The sequence below is a fragment of the Carassius carassius genome, chromosome 40 (genome assembly GCF_963082965.1).
Source record: "Carassius carassius chromosome 40, fCarCar2.1, whole genome shotgun sequence".
NCBI lineage: Eukaryota > Metazoa > Chordata > Actinopteri > Cypriniformes > Cyprinidae > Carassius > Carassius carassius.
In genome coordinates, this window is record NC_081794.1 from 23,469,567 (window position 1) to 23,496,527 (window position 26,961).

General features: G+C 36.7%; 2 protein-coding genes across 3 annotated transcripts; one reads left to right on the forward strand and one right to left on the reverse strand.

Moving 5' to 3' along the window:
- Nucleotides 1-754: 754 nt before the first annotated feature.
- On the reverse strand, nt 755-15,183 carry unc13d (unc-13 homolog D (C. elegans)). Its single transcript, XM_059532724.1, has 34 exons — nt 14,857-15,183; nt 13,828-13,872; nt 13,681-13,728; nt 13,533-13,589; nt 13,345-13,452; nt 13,155-13,214; nt 12,733-12,799; nt 12,363-12,540; nt 12,216-12,260; nt 12,035-12,106; nt 11,867-11,936; nt 11,579-11,683; nt 10,768-10,860; nt 10,473-10,573; nt 10,124-10,241; nt 9,198-9,319; nt 8,955-9,045; nt 8,720-8,776; nt 8,528-8,625; nt 7,794-7,845; nt 7,553-7,683; nt 6,814-6,934; nt 6,556-6,708; nt 6,383-6,478; nt 6,085-6,291; nt 5,505-5,579; nt 5,337-5,416; nt 5,132-5,237; nt 4,844-4,915; nt 4,671-4,754; nt 4,466-4,586; nt 4,134-4,257; nt 2,990-3,186; nt 755-1,030 (listed from the first exon to the last, which is right to left on the reverse strand). Exons 1-34 carry the CDS (start codon nt 14,917-14,919, stop codon nt 927-929), a joined length of 3,321 nt encoding a protein of 1,106 aa, XP_059388707.1. The 5' UTR covers nt 14,920-15,183; the 3' UTR covers nt 755-926.
- A 2,336-nt stretch (nt 15,184-17,519) lies between these two features.
- Nucleotides 17,520-26,842, forward strand: fbxw10 (F-box and WD repeat domain containing 10). Of its 2 annotated transcripts, none has more exons than XM_059531564.1 (14): nt 17,520-18,356; nt 18,730-18,903; nt 19,016-19,246; nt 20,909-21,036; nt 21,374-21,490; nt 21,593-21,705; nt 21,813-22,016; nt 22,096-22,217; nt 23,187-23,341; nt 23,486-23,628; nt 23,749-23,907; nt 24,029-24,252; nt 25,054-25,251; nt 25,372-26,842. In XM_059531564.1, exons 1-14 carry the CDS (start codon nt 17,828-17,830, stop codon nt 26,061-26,063), a joined length of 3,189 nt encoding a protein of 1,062 aa, XP_059387547.1. In that variant the 5' UTR covers nt 17,520-17,827; the 3' UTR covers nt 26,064-26,842. The 2 variants fall into 2 exon arrangements, with proteins under 2 accessions (XP_059387547.1, XP_059387548.1); XM_059531565.1 differs by having other exon boundaries at nt 18,742-18,903.
- The last annotated feature ends 119 nt before the right edge of the window (nt 26,843-26,961 follow it).

Genomic DNA, 26,961 nt, shown 5'->3' on the forward strand with positions numbered 1-26,961 from the left:
ATATATAGTAAGACAATCCTATTCTTTTTAAAAACACGTTTAAATTGAAATGCGGAATGTCTTTCCAGAACATTCTGATATGTTTACAGTAGAAATGCAGTTTGTGCATCTTCAGTGCAGCTGAAATGATTTTTGTTTTTGTTTTTCAGATGGGAAAATTTCATAATTAATACAGATTTTAGGATAGTTAGTAGCTATATAGGACATTTACAATTACATGCATAGGATTTTTTTAAGGAGAAATTCCAGGGAACTGCTATACAGCAAAATGGAAAATAAATACGGTTTCACAGCTTTTCGCTCTCAGGTTTTTTTTTTTTTTTTTTTTTAGGAGTGCAAGAGCAAGAAGGCAGACACTCTTTTTAATGTAATTCCTATAATGTGCATATTGTGCATTGATTGAATAATTTGCCTGTTTACTAAATCAATAATACGTACCCAACTGCAGCTTTCCATTCATGTAGATGCATTTTATTTGAACACATGTCCAACAACAGTGAAGACAATAATTCATGTGCACTAATTAGCAAACATGAGAGCATAAGCTATGGCTGTCGACCAGGGCCTGACTTCAGTGTTTCAATTTCTTTCGATGATTTAATATGAATTCAGTTTGAAGGCACAGTTATATGGGATGCTCAACAGATGACTTCCTTTGAAACAGAGCTTCACTGTGAATTCATAAATCACCTGCTCAGTTTTGTTCATATACAGTGTTTCAGTCTGATTTTGTAAAAGACAATAAACAAATGTATATTTTTGGATGAAAATGTTGTACGTTTAATTTTTTATATCAAATAATGACAATATCATCGTTACACTTTCTTACAATAATTAAAAGACTCTACATTAAATAATATTTTAATAACAAATAATAGAAAAGGGAAACACAATGTTAACTTGGATGTTTTCATCTTTTTGTCCTCTTAGGTTTCTTGAGACTTCTTTTCTCTTTGTCTGCGTAATTTAACGAAGGCCTGAGCTTCTCTCTCGCCTTTCCTGGCCTCAAGTAACTTCAAGGTATTTTCACCTACAAAAACAGAGACAGCATGAGGTCAAATTGAATTTCTAAATATAACATATATATATATATATATATATATATATATATATATATATATATATATTTATATAAAATGCACACACACACACACAGGTGCTAGTCATATAATTAGAATATCATCAAAAAGTTGATTTATTTCACTAATTCCATTCAAAAATTTAAACTTGTATTTTATGTTCATCCATTACACACAGACTGATATATTTCAAATGTTTATTTCTATTAATTTTGATGATTATAACTGACAACTAAGGAAAATCCCAAATTCAGTATCGTAATGTGGAGTGGCATGGAGTCGATCAGTCTGTGGCACTGCTCAGGTGTTATGAAAGCCCAGGTTGCTCTGATAGTGGCCTTCAGCTCTTCTGCATTGTTGGGTCTGGCATATTGCATCTTCCTCTTCACAATACCCCATAGATTTTCTATGGGGTTAAGGTCAGGCGAGTTTGCTGGCCAATTAAGAACAGGGATACCATGGTCCTTAAACCAGGTACTGGTAGCTTCGGCACTGTGTGCAGGTGCCAAGTCCTGTTGGAAAATGAGATCTGCATCTCCATAAAGTTGGTCAGCAGCAGGAAGCATGAAGTGCTCTAAAACTTCCTGGTATACGGCTGTGTTGACCTTGGACCTCAGAAAACACAGTGGACCAACACCAGCAGATGACATGGCACTGCAAACCATCACTAACTGTGGAAACTTTACACTGGACCTCAAGCATTGTGGATTGTGTGCCTCTCCTCTCTTCCTCCAGATTCTGGGACCCTGATATCCAAAGGAAATGCAAAATTTACTTTCATCAGAGAACATAACTTTGGACTCCTCAGCAGCAGTCTAGTCCTTTCTGAAGCGAGATGCTTCTGATGCTGTCTGTTGTTCATGAGTGGCTTGACACAAGGAATGCGACAGCTGAAACCTATGTCTTGCATACGTCTGTGTGTAGTGGTTCTTGAAGCACTGACTCCAGCTGCAGTCCACTCTTTGTGAATCTCCCCCACATTTTTGAATGAGCTTTGTTTCACAATCCTCTCCAGGGTGTGGTTATCCCTATTGCTTGTACACTTTTTTTCTACCACATCTTTTCCTTCCCTTCGCCTCTCTATTAATGTGCTTGGACACAGAGCTCTGTGAACAGCCAGCCTCTTTTGCAATGACCTTTTGTGTCTTCCCCTCCTTGTGCAAGGTGTCAATGGTTGTCTTTTGTACAACTGTCAAGTCAGCAGTCTTCCCCATGATTGTGTAGCCTACAGAACTATACTGAGAGACCATTTAAAGGCCTCTGCAGGTGTTTTGAGTTAATTAGCTGATTAGAGTTTGGCACCAGGTGTCTTCAATATTGAACCTTTTCACAATATTCTAATTTTCTTAGATACTGAATTTGGGATTTCCCTTAGTTGTCAGTTATAAACATCAAAATTAAAAGGAATACACAATTGAAATATATCAGTCTGTGTGTAATGAATGAAAATAATATACAAGTTTCACTTTTTGAATGGAATTCAACAAGTGAAATAAATCAACTTTCTGATCATATTCTAATTATATGACCAGCACCTGTATATGAATATGTTTGAAATGTAATTTATTACTGTGGTTCAAAGCTGAATTTTCAGCATTCTTCATTGTCACATGATCCTTCAGAAATTGTTCTAATATGTTGATTTGGTGCTTAAGAAACGTGTATTGTTATAATAATATTTTTAAGAAAACTAATTTTGTTTGATTGATGAATAGAAATTTCAAAACAACAATTGTATGGAATATATTTATATTTTGACAGTTTTTTATCAATTTAATTTGTCCTTGTTGACAAATTTTTTTTTTGTTATTCCAACATGAAACATGATCTTACATGATTTTACATAAATGCTACAGGCAGTTGGTTTCTTAATGCACTGAATGTTGTGCGTATAACAGGAAGTGACATACTGTTGGGTTTGGGGTGCATCAAAGGTAAGCGGATCTGTGCGGGAGGGGGATTGTTCTGTCCGCCTCCGACTCCTGGCACCGCTTTAAGAGAGAGGAACGCTTCTCCTTCAAAGTCATCGCTCCTCAAAGTGTCATGGTCCAGCACTGTCACCATCAGACATGCTCCAGGAGACTGGCACTGATCTAATGAAACGATACTGTGCCCCCAGAGGACAGAAACTGCATTACAACCATAAAACAACAATCTAAAGCAGCCATCTCTATTCAGTTGTATTTGCTAATATGGATTGGGCTAACGAGTGAACACAGGTGATACAGGTTACTGAAAGGCTTTAAAAACCCTCAATTTGGGCTTTCCACAAAATGGAAATTTAAATGTGTTATGTAGTTTTTAAGGAATTATTTACAACCATTTTGTGGAAATAAAATGTGTTATGTACCATAATACCTTTGAAGATATTTAAGAAACGTGCTAAGTGTTTTTTTTTTTTTTTTTTATCTAAAAACAATGCTACAGTCACTTATTCTCCTTTGAAAATGTGCCTCTGGGCAGAAATGTCAATCTTTGTTTTGGTTTGTGAAACCCGCCAACTGCCAGTTTACCCAATTGTATTTCAGCATCCCTGGTTACCAGTTTGTGCGCTAATCTGGCCACCTGTGTGGGTCAATTATGAGGAGGAGGGGCCGGGTAAAAAAAAAAAAAAAAAAAACTCTCCAATATTTTGAATTTGGACTGCAATACCTAGTACAACACTTTTAAGAATAAGAGGGAGAAAGACTTTTTTCCTTCATTGCGCCTTTTTATTTAAAAAAAAAAAAATGTTTTCCCCTTCAAATTGAGAGTTTATTTCTTGCTATTCTCACTTTTTCTCAGAATTCTGACTTTACATCTTGTAATTTTGTTTTTGAGCTCTTTTTTAATGCCATGGAATAAAAAATAACTAAAATGAAAAGTCAATTTTTTTAACCATTTTGACTTTTACCCCACAATTGCAAGTTTGTATCTCACAGTTCTCACATTTATTCTTAGACTTGCTTATTTATATTTCACAATTGCAAGTTATTTACGAGAAAAGACAGAATTGTGAGATAACCTTAATTTATTGACTTTGGATTCTAAAAATGAAGTGAAATGTTTACATACAATTCAAAGGACTCTTCGAACAACGGGTTGAGATCGCAGTTCTTGATTTTGGTGGATCGTGGTTCTACTTGAGGGAACATGTGCTTTGGTTCTAGAGACAGCTGAACAAAAGGGTCACTGGAACCTGTAATGGAAAATATACAGTTTCAGCGATCAGAGGCACAAAGCGGCCAATTCTGATATTCATCTGAAGCAATGCCATTCAGATCATTTGAAGTATTGGCAGTGTCAGAGCACCACTGATACAAGACGTACTGGCTCTTGATTTATCAATTTCTTCTAAAAATCCCACAGAGTAACCGGCATAGTATAACATGTGTTTGTCTTCTCACCATTTGAGTCGAGAGGAATTAGATTGACGGCGTTGAGAACCTCTACATGCAGTTTGTTCTCTGAGCGTTTGTACGAGGTGATGAGAGTAACAGCTCCGTATTTCTCTCCATTAAACACTTTCTGTAGGAAAGGTAAACAAATCCAGGTCAGTAAACACTTTGTTGGGTCTTATGGATGATTTCCTGATCTGGATGATTTCCTCACCTGTTCCCACACTTTTCTCTCAAAGAACTTCTCTATCAGCTGATTACAGCTCAAAGAGTTTTGTGTCAGGTTTGCCCGTAGCGTCTGTGAAAACAAAAACCAAACACTCATATCTGAATTGGAACGAAAGGGAAGAAAACAACGCGTGAAGAGTATCAAACAACAACACTGACCTTATATTCCTCAGTATGTAGTGTTTCAAGAGAAAGTCCATTCCCTTCAGCATGAAAACACTGTTCTAAGCACTGCCAGAGGAAAAAAAAAAACAATAAATAAAAGTACTTTTTTGAAGAAAATATAAAATATAAGGTGGTTGCCAAGGCGTTGCTTATTGTTTTAATATGTTATTATGTATTTTAGGGTAGACTCTTTGTAGTATCGCTTGTGTCTCTTTCACAAACTGTATTTGAGTCCAGCTACATGCTAAAGTGTAATATTTAGCATTAGGCTAAAAAACAAACCTGCAGTGCGTACAGTAATCTCTGAAAGTAAACCAGGTTACTGTCCTCCTGCAGAGAAATCTGATGCAGAATCTTAACCGAGTTCATCCACAATGGAGTAAGAAGACTGAAAGAGACAATTAAAACAGATCATTAAGGCTGATCAACTTAAAAAAACAACCAAAATATACAGATACAGGCAGGTTGAAAAAAAACGTAGAAATACCTATTAAAATTCTCCTGAACCAAATTCTCATTCATGTACTGCAGTTCTTTCTCAAGATATTTCATCAAAGGAATCACGGCCTGGAGATAAGAGAGCCAGACACTCAGTGTCGCAATGGCCTCGAAAAATGTCATTTTATGATTCATGCTGATAAAACATTTCTCTTACGTCTTCTGTAGATCTGGAGGGAAGCCTATGACGTGAAGCCATGTTGCGAACATGTGTTTCAATGTCTGTGTTCAACTAAAAAGAGACGTAAGAAACAGTTACACTTGATTTCAAGTCCACTCTAACTCTCATTACACTAAAGTAGACTGTTAGGTTAAGGTTACAGTTACAATAAGATGACATGTACTTGCAATGTCACATAGTCAATAGAATGACCATCAAAATAAAGTGTACTCAGATATTAAGCAGACAGTCTAACGATACTCTAATGACCGTTAGTTGAGTTGCAAAGTTACTTACAGTGAGCAGAATGTCAAAAGGTGACTATCAAAATAAACGGTTACCCCAAGAAACATGGTAAAATATGTGTTCTGGTTGTTGTGAAAGTATCACCTTCTCAGGAAGAGCTCATGTAAATGTGAGACTACGTGAGAGAGGTTATAACTACCTGTTGCTCTATTCACATCATACTTTGAGAACAGTATACCAGTTTAGAGACACCTACTCTCAATAGTGATATCATCTAAACTAAAGGAATCTTTAACTGACGCTATGGATGCTGTAATCACAGTTATACTACCTTTTTCCCGAGTGTTTCAACTGCAGAGCGGATCTCTCGGTTCAGGGCGGACTGCGTGTGTTGCAGCTGTGATGGAAGAGTGTTCTGGAACTGAGTATCTCCAATCACGTGTCGCGTGCGCTCCCGGAGCCCCGCCCAGTTTAGCTGCTGTGGTAGACGTGTCAAAACTGTGTGCAGATGCTCTAGATCATTCACCACCACGCACAGCTAAATATACATAAACCATGAAATATTAGGGTTAAGCATGCAGATGATCAAGCCACACACCACATTCAGTGCCACTTCATCATCAGCTCACCATTTTTATAGCACTTTCTCTATCTGAATCTACAGAGAGTTCCTTCACTCGAGCCTTCAGCATCTGACAGTACGTTGATGCAATCTTACACACATCCTGTAACAAACAATGCATATTTATACATCCTACAATTAAATTCAATCCAAGCATTTGTGTGTACTGTATGTGTGTACCTCTGTGAGTTTGACCATAAGCATGAAGGCCTCCTCCGGGTCAGGCCAGCTCAACTGCTCCCAGAGCTGAGCCACAGGATGCAAACATGCTGCAATGTCCACTGCAGAAGAGCTGTGCTTGATGGGAACTCCTCCGGTCTGCAGTGGCTGCAACTAGAAAAGAGACAAAGAGAATGTGAGTGTTTAGTTCCCTTCAGCTCTTTGAAATGTTTGCTGGAGTAGAACGACAAAACTGAAAAAAACAGTAGAGTATAATACCTGATCCACTTGCACAGCTTTTTCCACCCTCTCCATTGTGGTGCTAAAGGCTTTGTTTAACCAGTATGGAAGAGCATCTCTGAAGTCCTCATGGAAACTTGTGAGCTGCAATAACTTCCCCCTAAAAGAGAAATCCAAACTTCATGTTTAAAAAGGAGAGTCCGCTCAAACTGAAAAATCTGCCATCATTTACTCCCTCACATGTTGTTCCTGTATGACTTTTGTTCTTCTGTGGAACACAAAAGATTATATTTTGAAAAGCCAAGCAGTTTCAGGTCGTACCATAGTATTTTTTTCCATACAGCGAAAGTCAGTGGGACCTAAAACCATTTGGTTGACAATATTTTCTTTTGTGTTCCACTGAAGAAAGAAATGAAGGAATAGTTCACCCAAAAATAAAAATCTGCTGATGATTTACTCTAATTTGCAAGTTAAAACGCATTTCACTTCATATGATGTTAATCAATGGGATCACGTATTTGTGGATTATTGTTATGTTTTATCCGCAGTTTGAACTCTCATTCTGATGGCACCCATTCACTGCAGAGGATCCATCTTAACTCTCATCTACATCTTGGATGGCCTGAGGGTGAGTAAATTTAAAGTTTTGGGTGTACTATCCTAGATGCTACGGAAGTCAGTACACTGGGTTGAGAATTTAACAGATTTTGAGTACTGTACATCACAAAATAATGTGTAATGTATGTAACAACTACAGCTGATTATAGGATTAACTGACCTTTTTTGTAAGAAGGCTTTGTCTTTGTGGATGGCTTGCAAGGTGAGATAAACAGGAAACAGGCTGTTTGCCAACGGCTGATCCATTTGATTCTCCAACTGAGAGAGGGTAGCTCGTAACTCATCAGCCAGCTGTTCACACACACAAATAAGAGACAACCAATGATATACTAGCCATAGAAAAAGACTGATAAGAAAATAAATGCACAGTAGTTTAATATATAATATTTCTTGATTCTCACCAGAGAGTCCAGTTTTAGGTAAACTACGGTGAAAACATCCAACTGCACAGCACTGGAAATAGAGAGAGAAGGCCTATTTTATTATAAAGACAATTATAAAGTCATTACATCTCGTCAGTGACGTGATAGGAATGGCTGTCAAATTAACTGTACAGTAATTTTAGTGGCACAAAGATGGCCGAAAAACAAGTTCAAGAACTCTTCAGATTAGGCCTTCTCAATGAAAATATATCCAATGAGCAGCATGTATATTCAGCTCCAATATTCTGAAGAAATTCAATGTTTAGCAGTTAGTTAACTGACCAAATTACAACATGAAAAAAGCTAAACCTTATAGATTATATTACATATACATTAGTTTGAATTTTATATTTGGTGACAGGCTTTGCTTTGAAGGGGTTCAGATCCAGACCCCTGAAGCCTAAGCAATTGGCAGATTTTTTAAATGCAACAGTTGCATATTCCAAGTAGAGTAATACAGTACTGTGGATAAATTCGGACAAATTTAGCAATTAGCTGGATGGATGATATATCTCTGTGGGTGACCAGTTAAATGATCATGTGTCTGGATGAACTTGTATATCTTATTAATTGTAGTGGGAGGGGTTACGTTCAGCTGAGCGTCAGCTGATGCTGCAGGCATGCCGTGGTCAAGTCTGTCTGAACTACGCTTGAGCTCCATTCATCGCTCAAATTAGATTTACATTTTAACACATGCAGTTCATTATTCTTACCTGACAAACACCTTATTCCAGACATCTTTACTGACTCGACTGTCTTCTTGCACTTCTCCAATCAACCGAGAGAGGGCGCTGATGAACTCTAAAGGATCCTGTCAAAGAGCAGGCATGAAGAACCTAGATCTAAATTTACTTGAATAATATCCACATATAGAATCAATGCCAATAACCTGCATGCTTTCTTACCTTGGTCATGGGTTGATGTAAACCTTTTTTGATGTTAAACCACTCTTCTGTGCCATTCTGGGAGAAAAGAAAAATGGTTTAGGTGACTAGTCGCACCAAAAACAGGCCTGTTTGTTTTTATACACACAGAAAAAATATTACTTTGGACAGGTGTGTAAAATATATTTTTCTGTAATGTACAGTACCATGTAAGATATTTATAATGAATAGTTTTTAACAATATTTTGTTACTCACAACAACAGCATCTGTGACCTCGACATGTAAGTCAAACTGAGCAGGATTGAGCTTCTGGAATGCTCGGGTCTTACAAATCTGAACAAGAACTCTACACAGAAATATACCTTTTGAGAGTTTTGCATAAAAACAATGAATGTGTACAGTATATATATATATATATATATATATATATATATATATATATATATATATATATATTCAATTTATAAAAAATAATGATTGCTAACTTATGTGTGGTACCTGAGCAGTGTTTGTAGCCGTGGTGTTGTTTTAGGGGTTGGAGGATAGATGTCCCTGTATTTGGATACTAAGCAGAGTCCATACTGCAGAAACCCATGTAGAGAGTCACCAAGCTCCTGTTTCTGTTAGCATGCATACATGTTTAACATGCTTTTAATATGTTTTCTATTTGAATATATTTTAAAATGTAACTTATTCCACTGATAGCTTAGCTGAATTTGTATCAGCCACTACTTCAAGTTTCAGTGTCACACAATCCATCAAAAATCATTTTAATATGCGGATTTGTTTTTAAATATATTATCCTTCATAAGTTTAGAAACAGTATTTTTTCAAAAGATATGATTACTCTTATTCAGCTAGGATGTACTAAACAGATATTTCACCCAAAAATGATTTGTTTGTATAAGTATGAAAAAAAAATACTATGGAAGTCAATGTCTATTAGCAACTGTTTGGTTACGGACATTCTTCAAAATATCTTTTTAAATACATGCAGGTTTGGAACAACTTGAGGCTGAGTAATGACAGAATTATCACGTATGGATGAACTCTCTCTTTAATGCATCCTTGCTAAATAAAAGCATATGAAATTAATAAAAGTGACAGATGCAATATTAATACAGTATATGTCACAAAACACAAAAACGACTACAAAAAAAGTATTTGAAATGTTTGTCATGTAAAAAATGTTGGGCTTTCTAGCGACAGCAAAAACAGCTCGGCTTTACCACAGCATGACGATGAGACTTGATATCAGCTGTCAACACTGATGATTTATGTGATAAACTGCTAAAACATCACACGCCACTGTTGCAACATCCTAGCTCATGATGCAGTGTGGAAAGTACTTTCTAATTCTGTACATCGACACCCACTCTGAAAGCTGTGTGTTTCAGTTTTCATACCCCACAAGAATCACCAACCTGCATGTAGGGGAGTTCCTGTTGGTCCCAGTGATACTCTATGCTGGTTAACTGCTGGAAAAGCACAGTTGAGTCCACCTCCAGGGTTTGGTAAAGTTTGCTGTAGGCCACCCATTTCCTGTGTAGCACCACAAACAACCGACACATATGCAAAAGAGATTTAAATCCATCAGCATGTGCTCCGTTCATTACATTTAAACAGCACGCTGACACTGTTGAGCTCAGCGTACTGGGTATGTAGTTAAAAGCTTTCCCTAAAAAGCACAAATCAACACTGTCTGTTCTGCTGTTTTTATTTTATCAGTCTTGCTTCCAGATAAGTGTGATGTACAGTATTACAAGCTCTTACGCCAAGTCTTGGAGAAAAGGTGAAATGTCATTCTGGTTGGCGTAGTGCTCGAGCAGGGCCGTCCCCTCCCCACACAAGTCTCCCTTCCACGGGTTACTGTCCTGAGGGGCGAGAGGAGAGTAGCATTGAAAAACAGATAGAGATGCAGACAATGAAAAGCTAAGTATAAACTTTACAGTCTTTAATCAGTACTGCGCAGCAGGAAGTGATTTTGATGCTTACACAACCAGTGGCTGTTTAAGATATTTCATCATGTTTAGAGAAGCTATCAAAAAATGATCTGTTAAAGATGTACCTTTTGTTTAGAGATATGGGCTTGAACAAACTGCTGCAGGATGCCACAGTAGTTCACATAAGGACTCCGTCCAGCACTCAGGGTCTCGTCTCTCTGGAATAAATGAATCAAATTGAATTCAAATTAAGGATCTGTCATTCAGTCAATACTGAGGAAATAAAATATCTGAAGAATACTAAAAGTATAATAGTCAGTCTGCAATGTTCATCGCTGGTTTGGTCTGTTTCAAAGGTGCCAAGACCAGTGTACAAGCAGACGAGAGTGTCTTTCACTTTAGATAACATACGTAATTTTATGTGCTTTTGTCCTTTGTATTAGTTTTTTCTCAAATATTATCATTTAGATTTAATACATTTTTATTTGAGTTTCAGAATTAGTTCTCATTTATTTCCAGTTAGTAAGTTTAACTCATGTTTATTGTAGTTAGCTTTCAAGGCAGTTTCATCTCCATCCATCTAATACTCACATTTTATACTCACATTATATTTCAGTTAATAATGTGTTATTAGTTTTAGTTTTATTTAATGATAATAACCCTGCCACACATTCTAATGCATAGATACTTAGGTTCAGTTTAAAAAAATAATTAGTTCAAGATGAACTGAAAATAAGACCACATGCTCTGGTCATTCATAAAGTTGCACTTCACTTTTTAAAAAGATATTTTAAAACGATACTTCTTAAAAAAAAAACACGTTGCAACACTTTGGATATCCCTTTGTGATCTTTACAAGTCACCAAACAAAACTTACAATTTTTAAATATTATACAACTTGATGGCCTTCTAATACAGGAGAAAACATGCATTCACCTCTTTATGAATGAATTTAAGCTGAAGATGACACTGTCCTCTGTCTGGGTATGTCTCTGTTCGGGGCTCCAGGTTATACCATGTGTCCTCTGTGCAATGCAGTTCCTGTCCACAACACACATAAGTACATGAAGCACATGCCATCAAACTAAATAAGAGAAATTGAGCTGTTTGTACTTTATATTATAAAATGTTATATTATAGTGCTTCTTTAAAAGGTAAAACGTAATTGGAACTGATATATGGAAAATCAAATTGATGAGCATTGACTAGTGCTATGCATAATACCTTCAGCTTCAGAACAACATTGCCCAAAAAATCATCCTGTCCTTTCTCTTTTTTTGCATCTTTTATCATCCTGTGAAGAGACAGATTAAATAAAATGCCAGTGCCATTTATACTAATTATTTAAATGTAGTTATTTAAAATGGTTTATATTATTTAAAGATTTTAAACCTTTTAAGTCCCTGGATATTTGTGCGAAACTCATCAAATTTTTGCACTAGTGACACCTCTTCATCTTTGTCCCTATAAAACAAACATCACTGTGGTGCTTAGAATGAAAACATAGGCCTACTACAAAATATACAGTGCAATACTATCAGTATTTCTTAATTCTTAAGTTCATTTCACGCACCACATCTCAATGTGGAAATTTGCATTAGAGATGTCTTCAAATTCCCTGTAAACAAAAGAAAGTGTTCAGACAAAACGATTAATCAGCAAGTGTTATAAAACAGATGGTCAAATACTCTCTCTATAGAAGATATATATGCCTACTCACAGTTTGAAGGTCTCGTCCCAGATGGGGTTGAGTGTCTGTTTCTTTATGGTTGTCTGCAACACTTGTCCTTTAGCTGAATCCCGCACTACTGCTTTCTGAGGTTTACTGGATGATCCACCACCATGAGACTCCTTGTCTTCAGAAAGGATCGACAGCAGGCAGTACGGATCGCTGAATCCTGTCGTCACATATTTAGATACATGTAGAGGCCGTCTGGACAGTAGTTACTTTAAAATCATGAAAATCCCTTATGCAGTAATACCCATGTTTGTGTTTTTCTAGGTTTCTTTGTATGTGTTTTTTTATACTATTCTGTAAAATTAACAACCCTTGGTCAAAAAAAAGAAAAAAAAAGAAGATATAATCATACCACTAATGTCCTTTCCCAGAATTCCCTTGGCTTGTTTCACTGTAACCATGAGGGAGTAGACCGGGGCCTGTGCGTGAAGACATTTACTTATGTAATTCAGTAAATAACAACATAATGACACACAGACTAAAATAATATCGCATATTTTTAGTGAGTGAGGGAGTGAGTGAGTGAGTGAAGTGACGTGTGGCCAGATATGGTGTCCCATACCCAGAATTTGTGCTCTGCATTTAATCCATCCAATCATGCACACACACAATAGTGAACACACACACACACACTGTGAACACACACCTGGAGCAGTGGGCAGCCAATGGCTTTAAAGGCTTTTTACATGCGGTATAGGCCTTAAACATTATATACATGTTGACTATATTACACATGCGATTACATTATCATATTCTTTATGACATTATTCTTACCAGCATACTCTGGACTTTTTCACTTGAGGTTTTATGTTCATCTTCTGTCATGCAGAATGCCTGTCAGAGAATGAGTTTTTATGACACATTACAAAAATAAAATATACAAAATGAAACAATAAAATCAATAACAACAATACTGTAAAATATACAGTATGAGACTACAAACAAATCCAGAAAGGTGTGTTACCTCTTTGATATAGTCTTGTAACAGCTTGGCACTGTATTGCTCTTTTGTGTGTGGTTTTCCTAACATATGAGCGATAGTGTAAAGAAGCTCCCTGTACAGCGGTTTGAGCTGAGGAGACAATAATAGTCATTATTCCACAAAGCTCACAGGAAAATACTTGAAGTTATTAGTCTCTGATGAATCATTACCTCCTTCTCTTTATGTCTCTTTTCACTCTCCTCCGGGTTCTCAGAGTCTTTGAAATCCTGATGGTTAAATTATATTGTAGCAAATGTAATAATTTGTTAACATAATACATTGCCCTTCTTTAAAGTGAAAAACTGAACAATTCCTTACCTTTCTGTTCAGTTTTCTGGTCATGCCCATTCTCCGTGCAGGGGAGGACTGAGAGAGAAAGAAGAGTTGCATTTAAATTAAAAAACTGGAGAGAAAATTGCAGAAATTTAGAAAGAAATTCAGAACGCATAAATAATTATACAGTACCTGTCTCTGTCGGATCCGACTGGACCCTGTACTTTCAACGTGGGTCTACAGATATAAACAAATAAAACAGAGTACTTGATCATAAATGTACAACCTGCAACACTTCTGCAATCATCAAACTGATATACAGTAGAAAGTACATGAAAATACCTTGTTTGCTAACAAGTATTCAGACTAGTGCTGTCAAACGATTAATCGCATCCAAATTATGCATCCATTAATGAGTGTGTACTGTGTATATTTATCATGTATATATATATAAATACAAACACATGCATTTATATATCTAATAAAAATGCTGTTTATATATAAACATTTTCAAAATATATACTGTATGTGTATTTATATATATAATAAGTAAACAAAGTACACGTACATTTATTATGTAAAACAAACATTTTTATTTTGAATGCGATTAATCGTGATTAATCAGCACTTTTCAGACACAAAAATGCATGCATAGTCATCATTAGATCATAACATACAATATCATTACGTCATAACGTTGCCTATTATAATTCCTGATATTCCTGTTTTTATTGTTATAAAATATTAAGCAGAAATGGAATCATTTATAAAATAATATCTCATAAACCCTTTTGTAATCAGTTATCAAGTGTCGGGCTCCACATGGAACATGCCCATGCAAATGTTGTTGGCCTATCTTCTCTGCAGCACTTCCTTATTATTAAGGAAACTATCACAGTGACCCACCATCATGGGTTTTGGATGTTGCTAGTGAGTGATTAGAAACTAAATGCACCTTGTTCTTACTGAAAAACATGTGAAAACATTTCATAAACGGAATAAATGTCAACATATGTCCCCTGTAACAGAGACAGTTTTTTTATATTAACTTTTATTTTATTTTTTTAACATCAAAACTTTTTTAAAATGTTTAATTCTTTTTTTTTTTTTAAGTACAAATGTTGTTACTGGATCATTATGAGGTAAGTAAACTGAATGATAATTATATTGCTTTGACTCCAGAAAGATAAAGATTGTTAAAAAGTCTTGTATTTTACTAACCTCTTTAGGAGGAAGAAGTAGATTTTCCCCTTGCGTAGATGCCCCATCTTGAACTGGAACCATATTTTACAACTGTACTCCAAGCACCAAAACCCGATTATTTAGCTCTCTAACACACAAGCAACGTGAGTAAGTGTCAGATGCTCACAGCTTTTTTTTTTTTTTTTAATCAAATAATCAACCGCCTAAATGGACAGTGGACACAAGTGTTGAGTCTTCAGAAACGTCTCATGTTTATGAACGCAGCATTTCATTTATGGTGCGGAAGTTGCCATTTCCTGTTAAAGGTCGGACCTGCAACTGAACTGTTTCTTCACACAGCAGAAACTGCTACCACGTCGTCTCCTCCAGTTGTTCGTTCACTCCATCTTCCTTCCTCTCTCTCAATGCACCACTCTATGCTACACACTCTTTTTCTTTATGTATTTAGAGTCTGTTTAAACAAGCACAGCATAGTCTTACTAGCTTTTTATCAAACAGAATGCTCTGCTCTCATAGTTTCCATGGTTTGACAATGTATGTCACCTGTCTGTAGCTGTAGCACACTAACTTTGTTTGCACCATTTAAAGTGGCTGGTCCTTGCAGTGTGTTATCCATTGTGGTGAATATCAGCAGATAACATTCAGTAATAACGGAGAACATCACTGATTTGCATTAGGAAAGGAAAAAGCTTTAGACCGCAAAGCATCAGTTGTGTTGAATCTAACAGTTCCCAAAGTCTCTCTTGGGAAGAATCAATGGGAGACTGTGTTTCTTAAAATAAAAGATGAACCATTACAGAGATCATTATTCTAAAGATATTGGCAAGACTGGACGTGGGATTAAATCTTAAAAGCAGCTGTAGAATAAAGTATACTGATTTTCTACTGAAATAAATAACTGGAAGTGAAAAACATGAATTCCTCAAGGACCATTTGTATTCTCTACGCTAAAAGAAAAAACCGCTGTACTTTGTCCAGAGGCATGATTTCATAATTTTGTTTTAATAGGCATATTTTTTTCCATGCAGAGAGCATACCATTTCTGTTGGGTTGCTGAATCAGTATCCTGCAGCAAAGGTTATGATGCTAGTGTTTGGAAAGTCTTAGTCATTCAAATTATGTTTGATGCCTCCAACATGTAATTACATATTTGATTTGTAAATGGGAACTCCCCATAAATCACATTTTCCCCTCTATATTTAGAGCTGTAAACTTCCAAGGGGGCTGTTGAAAATTATAATATAATATAATATAATATAATATAATATAATATAATATAATATAATATAATATAATATAATATAATATAATATAATATAATATAATATAATATAATATAATATAATATAATATAATATAATATAATATAATATAATATAATATAATATAATATAATATAATATAATATAATATAATATAATATAATATAATATAATATAATATAATACTTCCAAACTATTTGTAGTTCCCACTTCGGTGTGAAGCGTAAAAGCGCCATCACGTGTTCATTATGAAGAACTTCTGGTGTTGAAAAAGATGTGAATATGCAAAACACAGTTAAAGATTAAATCAGCGCAGAACCGTACAATTTATCTACAGTTGGCTTAATCTTTGGTAAATATTTGACTAAACAGCATTATAATAATGCTTATATATTCCATCCTGCTTGTGTGGCCCATTAGTGGCATTGTGTTGTGCTGTATTGTTTTGTTGTAACGTTCGCCGTGTTGAAATTCATATTGTTTGTTGTGCTACAAGTCATATTCCTGAATGCTAATAAAATGTGAACTCACAGGGAAAGGAGCAGCTTCGTGTCCTTCAAAATAACCCTTTTCCTCAGCACGCGTCGCTGGTGTTGTGGGATCACGCAAGAGGCCCATTCTTGTGACCCAGGTCCGATTCCCGCTTGGTGCACAATATATTAAACCTTTCAAAATGAAGCAGAAACATTAACAATGAGAAAGCGTTGATTAATTGTAATTCACTGAATGTCGTTCGACTCTTCTAACATAATCAAAAAGCACCAGTTGAACATATCAACGTCACCATTTCAAAATACTAATGTCAAGGCTGGTCTCTTTAACATCTTTTTCGTCACAGCATTTACTGACATTGATTATACAGGATTGTTTTACAGGTAATTAAACAGCTTCTGTTTTTCTCGTTCGCTGTAAACTTACTGGCTTTTGATTGATTGCCTTCAAAGCTGTCATACAGCAAAAAAACAAAAAAAAAAAAAAAAAAAACACCGATAATAATATACAGTTAGTAGTTACATGTTATTTACGAATTATATAAAGAAACGCCGGATCCCATATAGCTTTTTAAAAACGAATTTGATTTGATCGATTGAGTGAAAGATTCAATGAATCGAGTGTTTCGATTGACTAAAAGATTCAATGAATCGAGTGTTTCGATTGAATGAAAGATAATGAATCACTCACCAACTGGCGTATTTCTGAATGAATCCTTTTAATGAAGGGAAAAGTTTAGCTTGGACGAATCCAAGCAAATGGTCTTTTATTTACAGACACAGGCTTATGCAAACACTTAATCCACAGCCATGGACAAATATTTTCTCCATGGAAACTAAAGTAAACAACTAACGTTAACAGTTCTGTTTAACTATGCTCAGTGTACTACTGTTGAAACTGCTACAATGATGTTATATTGGAGGGTTTTGGCTAATGTTACTGCCTTACTAGTATGCATGTCTTTGTATGTAGAAGATAAAAACGCCTGCTAAATGAATACGTGTAATAAGCGAAGGCAGCTTGTGAGATGTCATTTTGTGAACTGAGGCGCTTCTGTTGTTGCTTGGCAACAAGCTCATGCGTTTGTGTAAAGTCTCTAGGAGGGTGTAACGTTAACTGAAAAGTTTGAGACTTCATGAACTGAAGTCTATCATTGAATCGAATGATTTCTGTTATTTATACGTTTTTTAAAAACAGCACACTTGAATGGATCTGCACATTTCTAGATCATTAACATGACTGAAGTGAAATGTTTGAGGGGAGAATCTGGTGGTTCGGTGCTCGAATGGTCTTGTAAAGGAGAGGATGAGGAGTTCAATATTTGTGGACGCTGTCAGTCGTGTGTCCTCTCTGAGAAACTGCACCACTCCACCCAATGGATGAAAAAGACTGGAGGAGCATCCCAAAGGAGGTTTCTCACTGGCATTCTGGTGCGCTGCCACAATCTTCAAATCCTGGAGAATCTTCAGAGTGTTTTACAAGTCACATCAGGCAAGGATTTCACATATGCCAGGTCCAGAGGCCAGCTCAACCGACCCCAGGACTCCATGTGTACAATGTATGGAGCTCTGGACACAAAACTGAAAGGAATGGACACGTTGGAAACTTGGGAATGGTTTAGGAAGAGCCCAGACTGGATCAAGTCCAAGTATGTGCTGGGTCTCTTGTCTTTATGCGACACCTCTCTTTTGCACATGTTAGGAAATCTGGTGCATATCCTGATTGTTTGGGAGAAACACAAATTTCTAAACTTCAACAGTCCCGGTAAGAATGCACATAACACTGCCAACTGTACAATGATTATGAAAAAATTATAAAAAGCATTACATTTTAACAAATAGAAATTCACAAAAATGATTTTAGTAAATGGCATTAGACTATATGATTTCTAGTAAAATATAAGTGCCAAAATCAAAAGGTAGATCTTGAAATATACAATATGTAAATATAGTACTCATATGAGTTCAGCATGTTTCACCAAAGTATATATCAATACTTATAGTTGAAGTGCCACAATACTCCAGTTCTTCTGTAAGCTTTTTTTTTTTTTTTTTTTTTTTTTTTTTTACAGATACATTGAAGGCTTTTAAACATGGTTGTTTTATATAGCTTAAAAGAGTATCTTGCCTGATTATAGATTTTTATGCAGATCTCTCAGTTACAGAGTCACGAGTCTCCTACCATTCAGAATCTGACCACACAGATCTAGATCTTCTCATCCAAGCATGTACTGTATATGAGCCAGCTGACCTGCCTCAGGAAGCTCACCAGGGCAGTCAAACAGTCTTAAAACAAGAGCTTTCAGAACACTGTAAGTAGTTAGCTTATTGCATTAGTGATAGGATATTCCATATTAAAGTAAATATATTTATAAGTTGTGGGTCTATTCAAGTTACCGCTTTTATTACCCTTTTATTATACAGTGAATGACTCCAAATCTCTCAAGAGTATCTGTGATGTGGTTGAGCTCGACATTCAGAATGTTGACCCCTGGAACAGAAGAACAAAAGGCCAAGATTCAGATTCTGACTGTTCGGATGATCCAGATCCTGCCCTCACTGTTGTCCCCAGGTCGTCAAAATCACTGTCAGGGGTCAGCCGTCATAGAGATTTTATTCGATGCCTGCCAGTCGACATTGCAAAGAGGATTTTAGGTTAGTCTAGTTTTTTGCACACACGAAGCTATTAAAGGGTCATGAAACCCCCCTATTTCAGCGCAAGTCTAGCTCACACTGTTTTTGAAAAATGCAACTGAAATGGGCGTGGATGGCTGTGAGAAGGGGAGGGGAGTGTGGATGTGGTATTGCACGGCAGGGATAACTGTTATTGCATATCATTACAAATGTGTCGTAAAACGTAAGCAAAAAAAGTTTTTTTTTAAAAAGCTGGCAATACACTGACACTATTTCTGTCATTTCAAAAGTAACTGAACGCCCTGTCATCAAATTCTATTGAATAAAACATATTAAATGTACATATTAATTATAATGTCATTATAAACAACTATATACTTTATATACACACTATAAATTAATATATTTGCAAATAATAGATTTCCGGTTAAAAAAAAATTCCGTGCCTAGATCGACGCGCCACCTGAACAACAATAGTAAAGATGGACAGCGACATAGAAATATACAGTGACGGCAGCGCGCAGGGTTCTGTGGAGGTGGAGGACTTCTCGAGAGGCGAAGCTCTCTCGAGAAAAAATGTTTGCTGCATATATATAAATTAGATGTGTCCGTTGTGGATGGCCAACCAGCCGCACGGAGCCAGACTCTAGCCCTGGCAGCATCGCGGGGAAAGCTATGCAATGCGCTTGAACTTTTGCACCACGCATACAAACACTTGCGTCCCATGATCGCCTCTTTCATCGACTACGCAATATCACAGTTTGTTTGACAGGTCTATCATTGAAAAGATCCACGTGGTATCATGATTAATTCAGTGAAATGTCTTCTCATTGGATATGAAGGCTCAGCCTCATTAATAATTATGAGAGAACGATCAGTCATCACTGTATGATCCGTACAGAAAAACGTCACATCCTGTGACGTAGACTTGATGAAGATTTCAAACCCGGAAGACGAAAATAGCCGATACAAACTCAAATTTAACCATTTATATTCTATTATTAAATTTTACAGATTATAACATTGTCTTCTATGGTGTTAAACACACCTACCTCTGTTAAAATCTCAGAAAAATTGGTTTAGGGTTTCATGACCCTTTAAGAGATTGACTGTTCAGACTTACTGTCAGAATTAAGTATAAACAGATTTGTTTTTAATTCTCTATAATGCTGTCACTTTTCATTCATATTCTCAGATGTTATACATTTAGATGCTTTATTTTAATGGGTTGATATATGAGTGCATGCTAAGTGCATGTCCTTTGTTTTCGTCATATTGTTCTTTTCAGACCTATGAATTAGTCTAGATGTGTGCTGCTATAGAAACAATTCTATTGCCTGTGGACAAGAAGGTTAGGTTGACTCTAAAGCTACTCTTTACCTAGAGGGTAAAAGACTTAGCAACTGAACTTAAACCACACTAATGGCAAATATTTTTCCAAGAGCTCTAAATCTAAGAGAACTATTTTTTCTGAAATTACTATTATCAGAAATTCTTGTATCTGAGCTTTAGTTGCCATACATGTATATTTTAACATACAATATTAAATTATATTTATGCATTTTTATTAAATGATCTTTATGCAATTATTCATCTTTCATCCTAAAGGTAGCCTAGCAGCATCACATAGCAGTTATTTAGACATAATAATAATCGTTTCCCCCTTTTTTTTTTGACACTCAGGGCTTTTGGACAAGGTCTCACTGTACAGCTGCAAGCATGTGTCCATGCACTGGCAATGGCTAACGGAGGAGGTCTTAACCGAATTGGAAGTAAAGAAGAGTGTTGAGAAACAGGCCATGATTCTGCAGGTAATACATAACAAAATGCACAATATCTACGTGACATCTCATGGATATCATATATACAGTATCAATGTAACCTGCAGGTCAACGCTGGTAGAACGTGGTGTTAGTAATAGCAAGTTTCTTGGATTTGATTCCCAGGAAACATACCTACTGTTAATCCGTATCTTCAATGCACAATGTGTTGCTTAGGATAAATTTAAAACACACCAATTTTGTGATTGTGATCATTTATATTTGGTCTGTCTTTCTTTTTTCTTTGAATGTAGTTTAAAGGACTCATACTGTATAACTTTGTTCTCAATGTTACAATTCAACCCTGATCATTTGTATGCATTTTCAGGGTAACTCAGCGTCTAAGGTCAACCCTGATTATGCAAAGATCTGTGAAGTTGTAGTGCCAATCAGTGAGGAGGACAAGCACTTTCAGCATGGAGAATCTTTCCCCAAACATAAGCCGGTACAAAAAGCCACCTTTTGCACTCTGAATAAAAACTCAAACGCACTTTTTAATATCTTCAGTTTAGACATTGTATACTTTTAACAATTCCTGGGTTTTTAGTTACAAGAGCAAGATTTGGATTCTATCTACAAAGGCTTTAAAACCAAGACAGTCCAATTGGAAGAACGCAACGTGTACTGTGGGGTGTATAACATATCAGTCCTGTTGGAAAGGTAGAAAACATGTAAGAATATACTTTAAGAAACGTGTTAAATATATAGATGCACCACAGTTTTAATACTTTCTGTCACTTTTTTGTTGTTGTTGTTGCTCGGTTTAGAGAAGATCCCAGTAGAGTGATGCATTATGCTGGGGGGCAGTTAGTGGCGGTTGGCTCCAAGGACCGTATAATCAGGTTGCTGCATGTCCCATCACTAAAAGAGATTCCTCCAGTGATCCAAGGACATGCAGGTAGTATAAGAGCAGTCCTGGTTTGTGAAGAGAGAGACCTAGTTATCAGCGCCAGCTATGACCTCAGTATCAGGTTAGTAAAACATTACTGTGGTTGTTAAATGAAGTAAGAACAGAGACAACAGTGCTTCATTTCTGTACTCCACTCAAAGGTGCTGGAATCTGAAGACTGGTGTATGTATGATAATTTTTCATGGACATTTCGGCACTATAAACTGCCTGGATTTGTATGAAGAGAGATTGGTGTCTGGAGCCAAAGACTGTAGAGTTAAAGGTAGGCAGTTATGACCTGTATATAACTATAACAACACAATTCTGTGTAATGTCACTATGCCATTAATGCCGAGTTCACACTGCACGATTTTCAAAGTCATCAGATCACTGTTATTTTCACACTGCATGACAATCTGGGGTAGCATTTAGTTAATGTTGTGTTCACGTTGCATAATGGATTGGCGACGGGAGGTTACACACTGCATAACTTTACAATAGAAAGAATCGCCAACAACTCTGTCTGGTCCACAAACTTTGTTTCATATAATTGCTCCACGAAATTTCCACTGCCTCATTGGCTGTAGCCCATCACTGATGTATTTTTCAGCCAGAATTACTTTCACAAAGCAGGATTTTGAATTGCAGACAGGTCCAGATATTTAGCAAGGCCAATATTTCACTGCGTTTCTCTTATATCACGCCTTTGATCAATTACACTGCATGGTTGTCAATCACATGAACGAGCACCAAATTGCTTCTGATTTCGGGCATTTGTTTGCGATTTCACAAAACCTGTCGCGAGTGGGCTAAAATCGTGCAGTGTGAAGTTGTGAACTCAGCATATGTCTTCAGTGTCTCATGATCCTCCAGAATGAATTCTACTATGCTGATTTTAATATTGTTCAGTAAACATTTCTTCTTATTATTACTGTTGGAAAGAAACTGCTTAATATTTTTGTGGAAACTGTGATATACTTTTTTTCTGAATTCATTGATGACTAGAACATAATTTATTGGAAATATATATTTTATAACATTATAAATGTCGTCACTTTCAGTTATTAAAGGAATAATATGTCTTTTTGAACAGTAGTATATATTTAATGCATGTCTGTACTCCTATTAGTAAATGTGTGTTGTCCTGGCCACAATGATGCACAATTGCCTTTCTGGAATGATCAAATGTGCTGTCATTAGGATAATGTCTGCACTGACAATATGTATATTTGTTTGTGTCTAATCATCACAGTGTGGAACCTACTGACAGGGAAATGTGTTGAGAGTCTGAAGTTTAAACACCTTAAACCAATCACGTGTGTGAAGATTAATGAAACACTGGTGATCAGCAGCTGTGCTGGAGGTCAGATCAGAATATGGAGCATGGAGACAGCATCACTTATAAGGGTGAGATGCTTCATGATCTTTTCCAGAGCACAGAAGCATGTGTTTTAAACCTTAGAAAAGCTTTTATTTAGAAAAAATGAAAAATAAACATCATAAAAACATTGGCGTTCCTGACCAGCAACATGCTAAATTCTTTCATTACAGCAAATCAGTGGCCACCAGGGGGCAGTGCTGTGTCTGTGCATCAATCAGTGGCATATCCTCTCTGGGGGTTCAGATGGGGTGGTCAAGGCATGGAGCACCAACTCTAGCTTCAAGAAGTGCCTGAGGATCTTCCAGCATCCGAAGTATCTAAACAGTTTTGTCATCAGTGACCTTACAGCTGGACATCCTCATTAATAACCTTTAATACCATAACTGTGCACTGTCATAAATGATTTGCTCTCTTGTCTATTTATAATCTTTAGAGAGGTGTTGACCATGTCTTTCCTGTTCCTGCGGATCATTACCGGCTGCATGGATGGCAAGATCCGGATCTTCAACTTCTTAACTGGACACTGCCTGAGAGTTATTAAGACAAACATGAAGCAATGCCCAGTCCTTTCTCTGTACACGCACCACAACACGTGAGAGTACCCTACAGCCGGACATATCACACAATTTTGCAATGCTGTTCTTTATTATGTTAGGTAATTGGAAAAAGAAAATGTAATAAGGTTTGATTGATGTTTTCTGTCATGCTTTCAGTGTGGTTGTAAACAACAGAAGCAGTGTTCTGATGCTTCAGTTTGCAGAGGTTCACTGGGACTACTCTGCCAGTGCTGTGAGGAATTTTCTCGAGCCGTCCCATGTCTCCCCTGAAAATGTGTTTCGGAGTGCTGAACGGTTGACTCGAGGGAGCTCATCCAGACTAAAAAGTCGGTCCCACCATTTTAAGAGCCTCTCAAACCCCAATATGCAGCGGGCACAAGGTACAACCTTTCAAATAGATTATAAACAAATCTATGTACAGAACATTATTTATGATCTTTGCTTACAGTGGTTTATGAACTACAATAAGCAACAATTATTTATGCTATTAAAATAAATAATTACATAAATGATTGTTTATTAAATAGTTTGCCATGTCTTGCTACAGAATGAACTAATGTGGCTGACATTCATCATACCTACAGTGGAAATTTGTAATTTCTGCACTACTAACATCACCAAAAAGAATAAATGACAAAAATAATGACTGTTTTTAAACAGGTTTCCAAGACACTCCTGTTTATAAGTTAGTTCGCTGACATACGGATGTATTGTTAACACTCCTTCCCCTACTGTTGAATGTACAGATATGTTATTTACAAGTGTGCAGATGCTATTTGAGAGAAAAAAACTTTTTGTGCCTGGTTGTTCTGGAGCACCGACCAGAAGTCAACAGTTCGAAGAGAGTGGGCTGGGTGTGTGGGGGGTCCAAATAGATTTTCTCAGTAGGAAAAAAATGTTGGATGGTGATTTGTTTCAATTCACCGTTTTTTATTGGATGGATGCAATGTAAGCTCACAGTCTACTGTAAGAAAAGTAAATTTTTGTATAATTCCAGTATGTCACCAGAGAGAAGTCTGTCATTTCATCACATGATCAGAAAGTTAAAAAAAATTTTTACATTATGAGGTCAAAATTGCAAAAAGATATGATACATGCGTCAATGAACCATTAACATGTATTTAGAAAATAGATTTCCTTTTTTTAATGCCGACTTTAACATTGCTGTTTTGTACCTTTAGGTTCTCAGCAGGAGTCCACAAGGGCGGCGACCAGGAGTCAACTCCAGGCTTGTCGTCACAGCAGGGCCTCCATCAGCCCACAGTCTGAGTCCCACGCCAGGCCTCGGTCTGTTCTTTCAGCAGGCAGGTCTGTCAGTGGATACAAGGACTTTCAAAACAGAGTCAGCCAGACACAAAGCACTTCCACCAGCAGCTTGGGTAAGAAATCAACCAAATTAAAATTATTTGATATGTCTCTAAAAGCTTTATAGAACATTATTTAGACATTAAAGTAGAATGTTCATGCATGAAATGTAAGAATAGATTCTTTATTTAAAGATAAGAAGACTTTTGACAACAAACGCTCAGTACTCAGCCAGAGTGAGAGGGCAGCCCGAGACAGGGTGAGAAAGCGAGGTCCTCACCACCCAATGACCCAAGACCTAATTCTACTAAGGACCAGCAGCGCCCAGCAGGGCCAGTGCAGTGACCTGGCAAGGTCCAACATGGAGCTGAATGCCAGGGTACGAGATGCCTGGGGACCTGATTCCTCCAAAGAGCCATCGTTTCAAATCACCACCAAAAAAACCTCTGAAATCCATTCCCCATTCACTACTCATAGCATTGACCTCATCCCTCAGAGCTCCTCACAGTCCAAACAGACCTGCTTCACACCCCACTCCTTTCCCAAACAATCCCAGAGGTCATTCAAAGTAGTTAGGCCTAGAACAAACAAGATTGTCCTACTGAATACGACTTCCCCTGAAGATGGCAACACACCACAGCGATTGTTTATGAGGCGAACCTCCATGCCCACACATTGCAATGAAGATTTTGAAATGACCAACAAGTCCAGTTCATATCACGTCCCACTAAACCCCTTCAGGGAGCGTGGAGACTTTCAGCTGAGGACGGACACTCAACTGGAGGCTTACATTCAGGAGTGTACCAGACAGCAGCAGATTCGCAAACATAGCAGTGGTGATGACCAAGGTAAAACTATTTTTAAGCGCAGTCATTGTCAGCAATAAGGTATTAAAATCTAAAGACATGACACTTTTGTAATAGCTAACAAGCCATACTGATTTCTCAAGTTAATTTTTTTTAACTCTATATAGGTAACATATATAATAACGTAATACAATATTTAAAATGTTATTTTGCATTTGCTAACTTCGATTGCATTTGGTTGAAAATGTAGTTTAAGAGGGTAACTCGGTTTAGAACATACAGTAGCAACTGGTCCAAGCTGGTCATTAGCTTGACCATGTGGGACCAGCAACAAACCATCTAGCAGGTGGTTAAGCTGTTTTTTGAAACATGGTGGCTGTTCTACTAATAACCAGGTAAAAACCATGTTCCGAAAACACAGCTAAATTAATGGATGTAGCATTATATATATATGTAATGTAATTGCTTTTTATTGACATTTTCTTTTGTGGCCTTTTTTGTATGCTTGAACATGTATGCTAGGGGGCAGCAAAGTACAAGTTAAAATGTCCCATGTAGTTCAAAGGTCCCATGTAAATATTAATCTCAGGGTGGTACATTATTAACGGAAATTATTTGAAGTAGTTTTAAATCTTTACATTTTAAAGGATATTTTGCATTACATTGTAATCTTTATGCATTTACTCGTTTAAGATTGTGTGTCTGATTATTTCAGACAGTTCATCACCAGTTCTGCATGCATATACAAACACTGTGACTTTTACCTAATTAATGAGAGATGCTGACAAGAAGTGTAAACATATTTTGCTGATGTTGGAGAGACAAAATAAATGAGATTTGCCACACACTGTGAGTAAAGAGATCTTTGAAGAAACTGTTTATATCTCCGTCAGAACTGTTATTTTATGTCTCTTCTGATTCTTATTAGGGAGCTATTTTAATTGAAAGATTGAGATGGAAAAATTATTGTGAGATGGG

Coding starts and splice junctions, on each gene's coding strand:
- unc13d (XM_059532724.1), bottom strand. CDS start 14,919: ATGGTTCCAGTTCAAGATGGGGCATCTACGCAAGGGGAAAATCTACTT. Junction 11,937..12,034: donor AATATCCAGGGACTTAAAAG/GTTTAAAATCTT, acceptor GTCTCTTCACAG/GATGATAAAAGATGCAAAAA. Junction 9,320..10,123: donor AGGAACTCCCCTACATGCAG/GTTGGTGATTCT, acceptor GCATGCTAACAG/AAACAGGAGCTTGGTGACTC.
- fbxw10 (XM_059531564.1), top strand. CDS start 17,828: ATGACTGAAGTGAAATGTTTGAGGGGAGAATCTGGTGGTTCGGTGCTC. Junction 18,904..19,015: donor ACAAGAGCTTTCAGAACACT/GTAAGTAGTTAG, acceptor TTTATTATACAG/TGAATGACTCCAAATCTCTC. Junction 23,342..23,485: donor AGACAGCATCACTTATAAGG/GTGAGATGCTTC, acceptor CTTTCATTACAG/CAAATCAGTGGCCACCAGGG.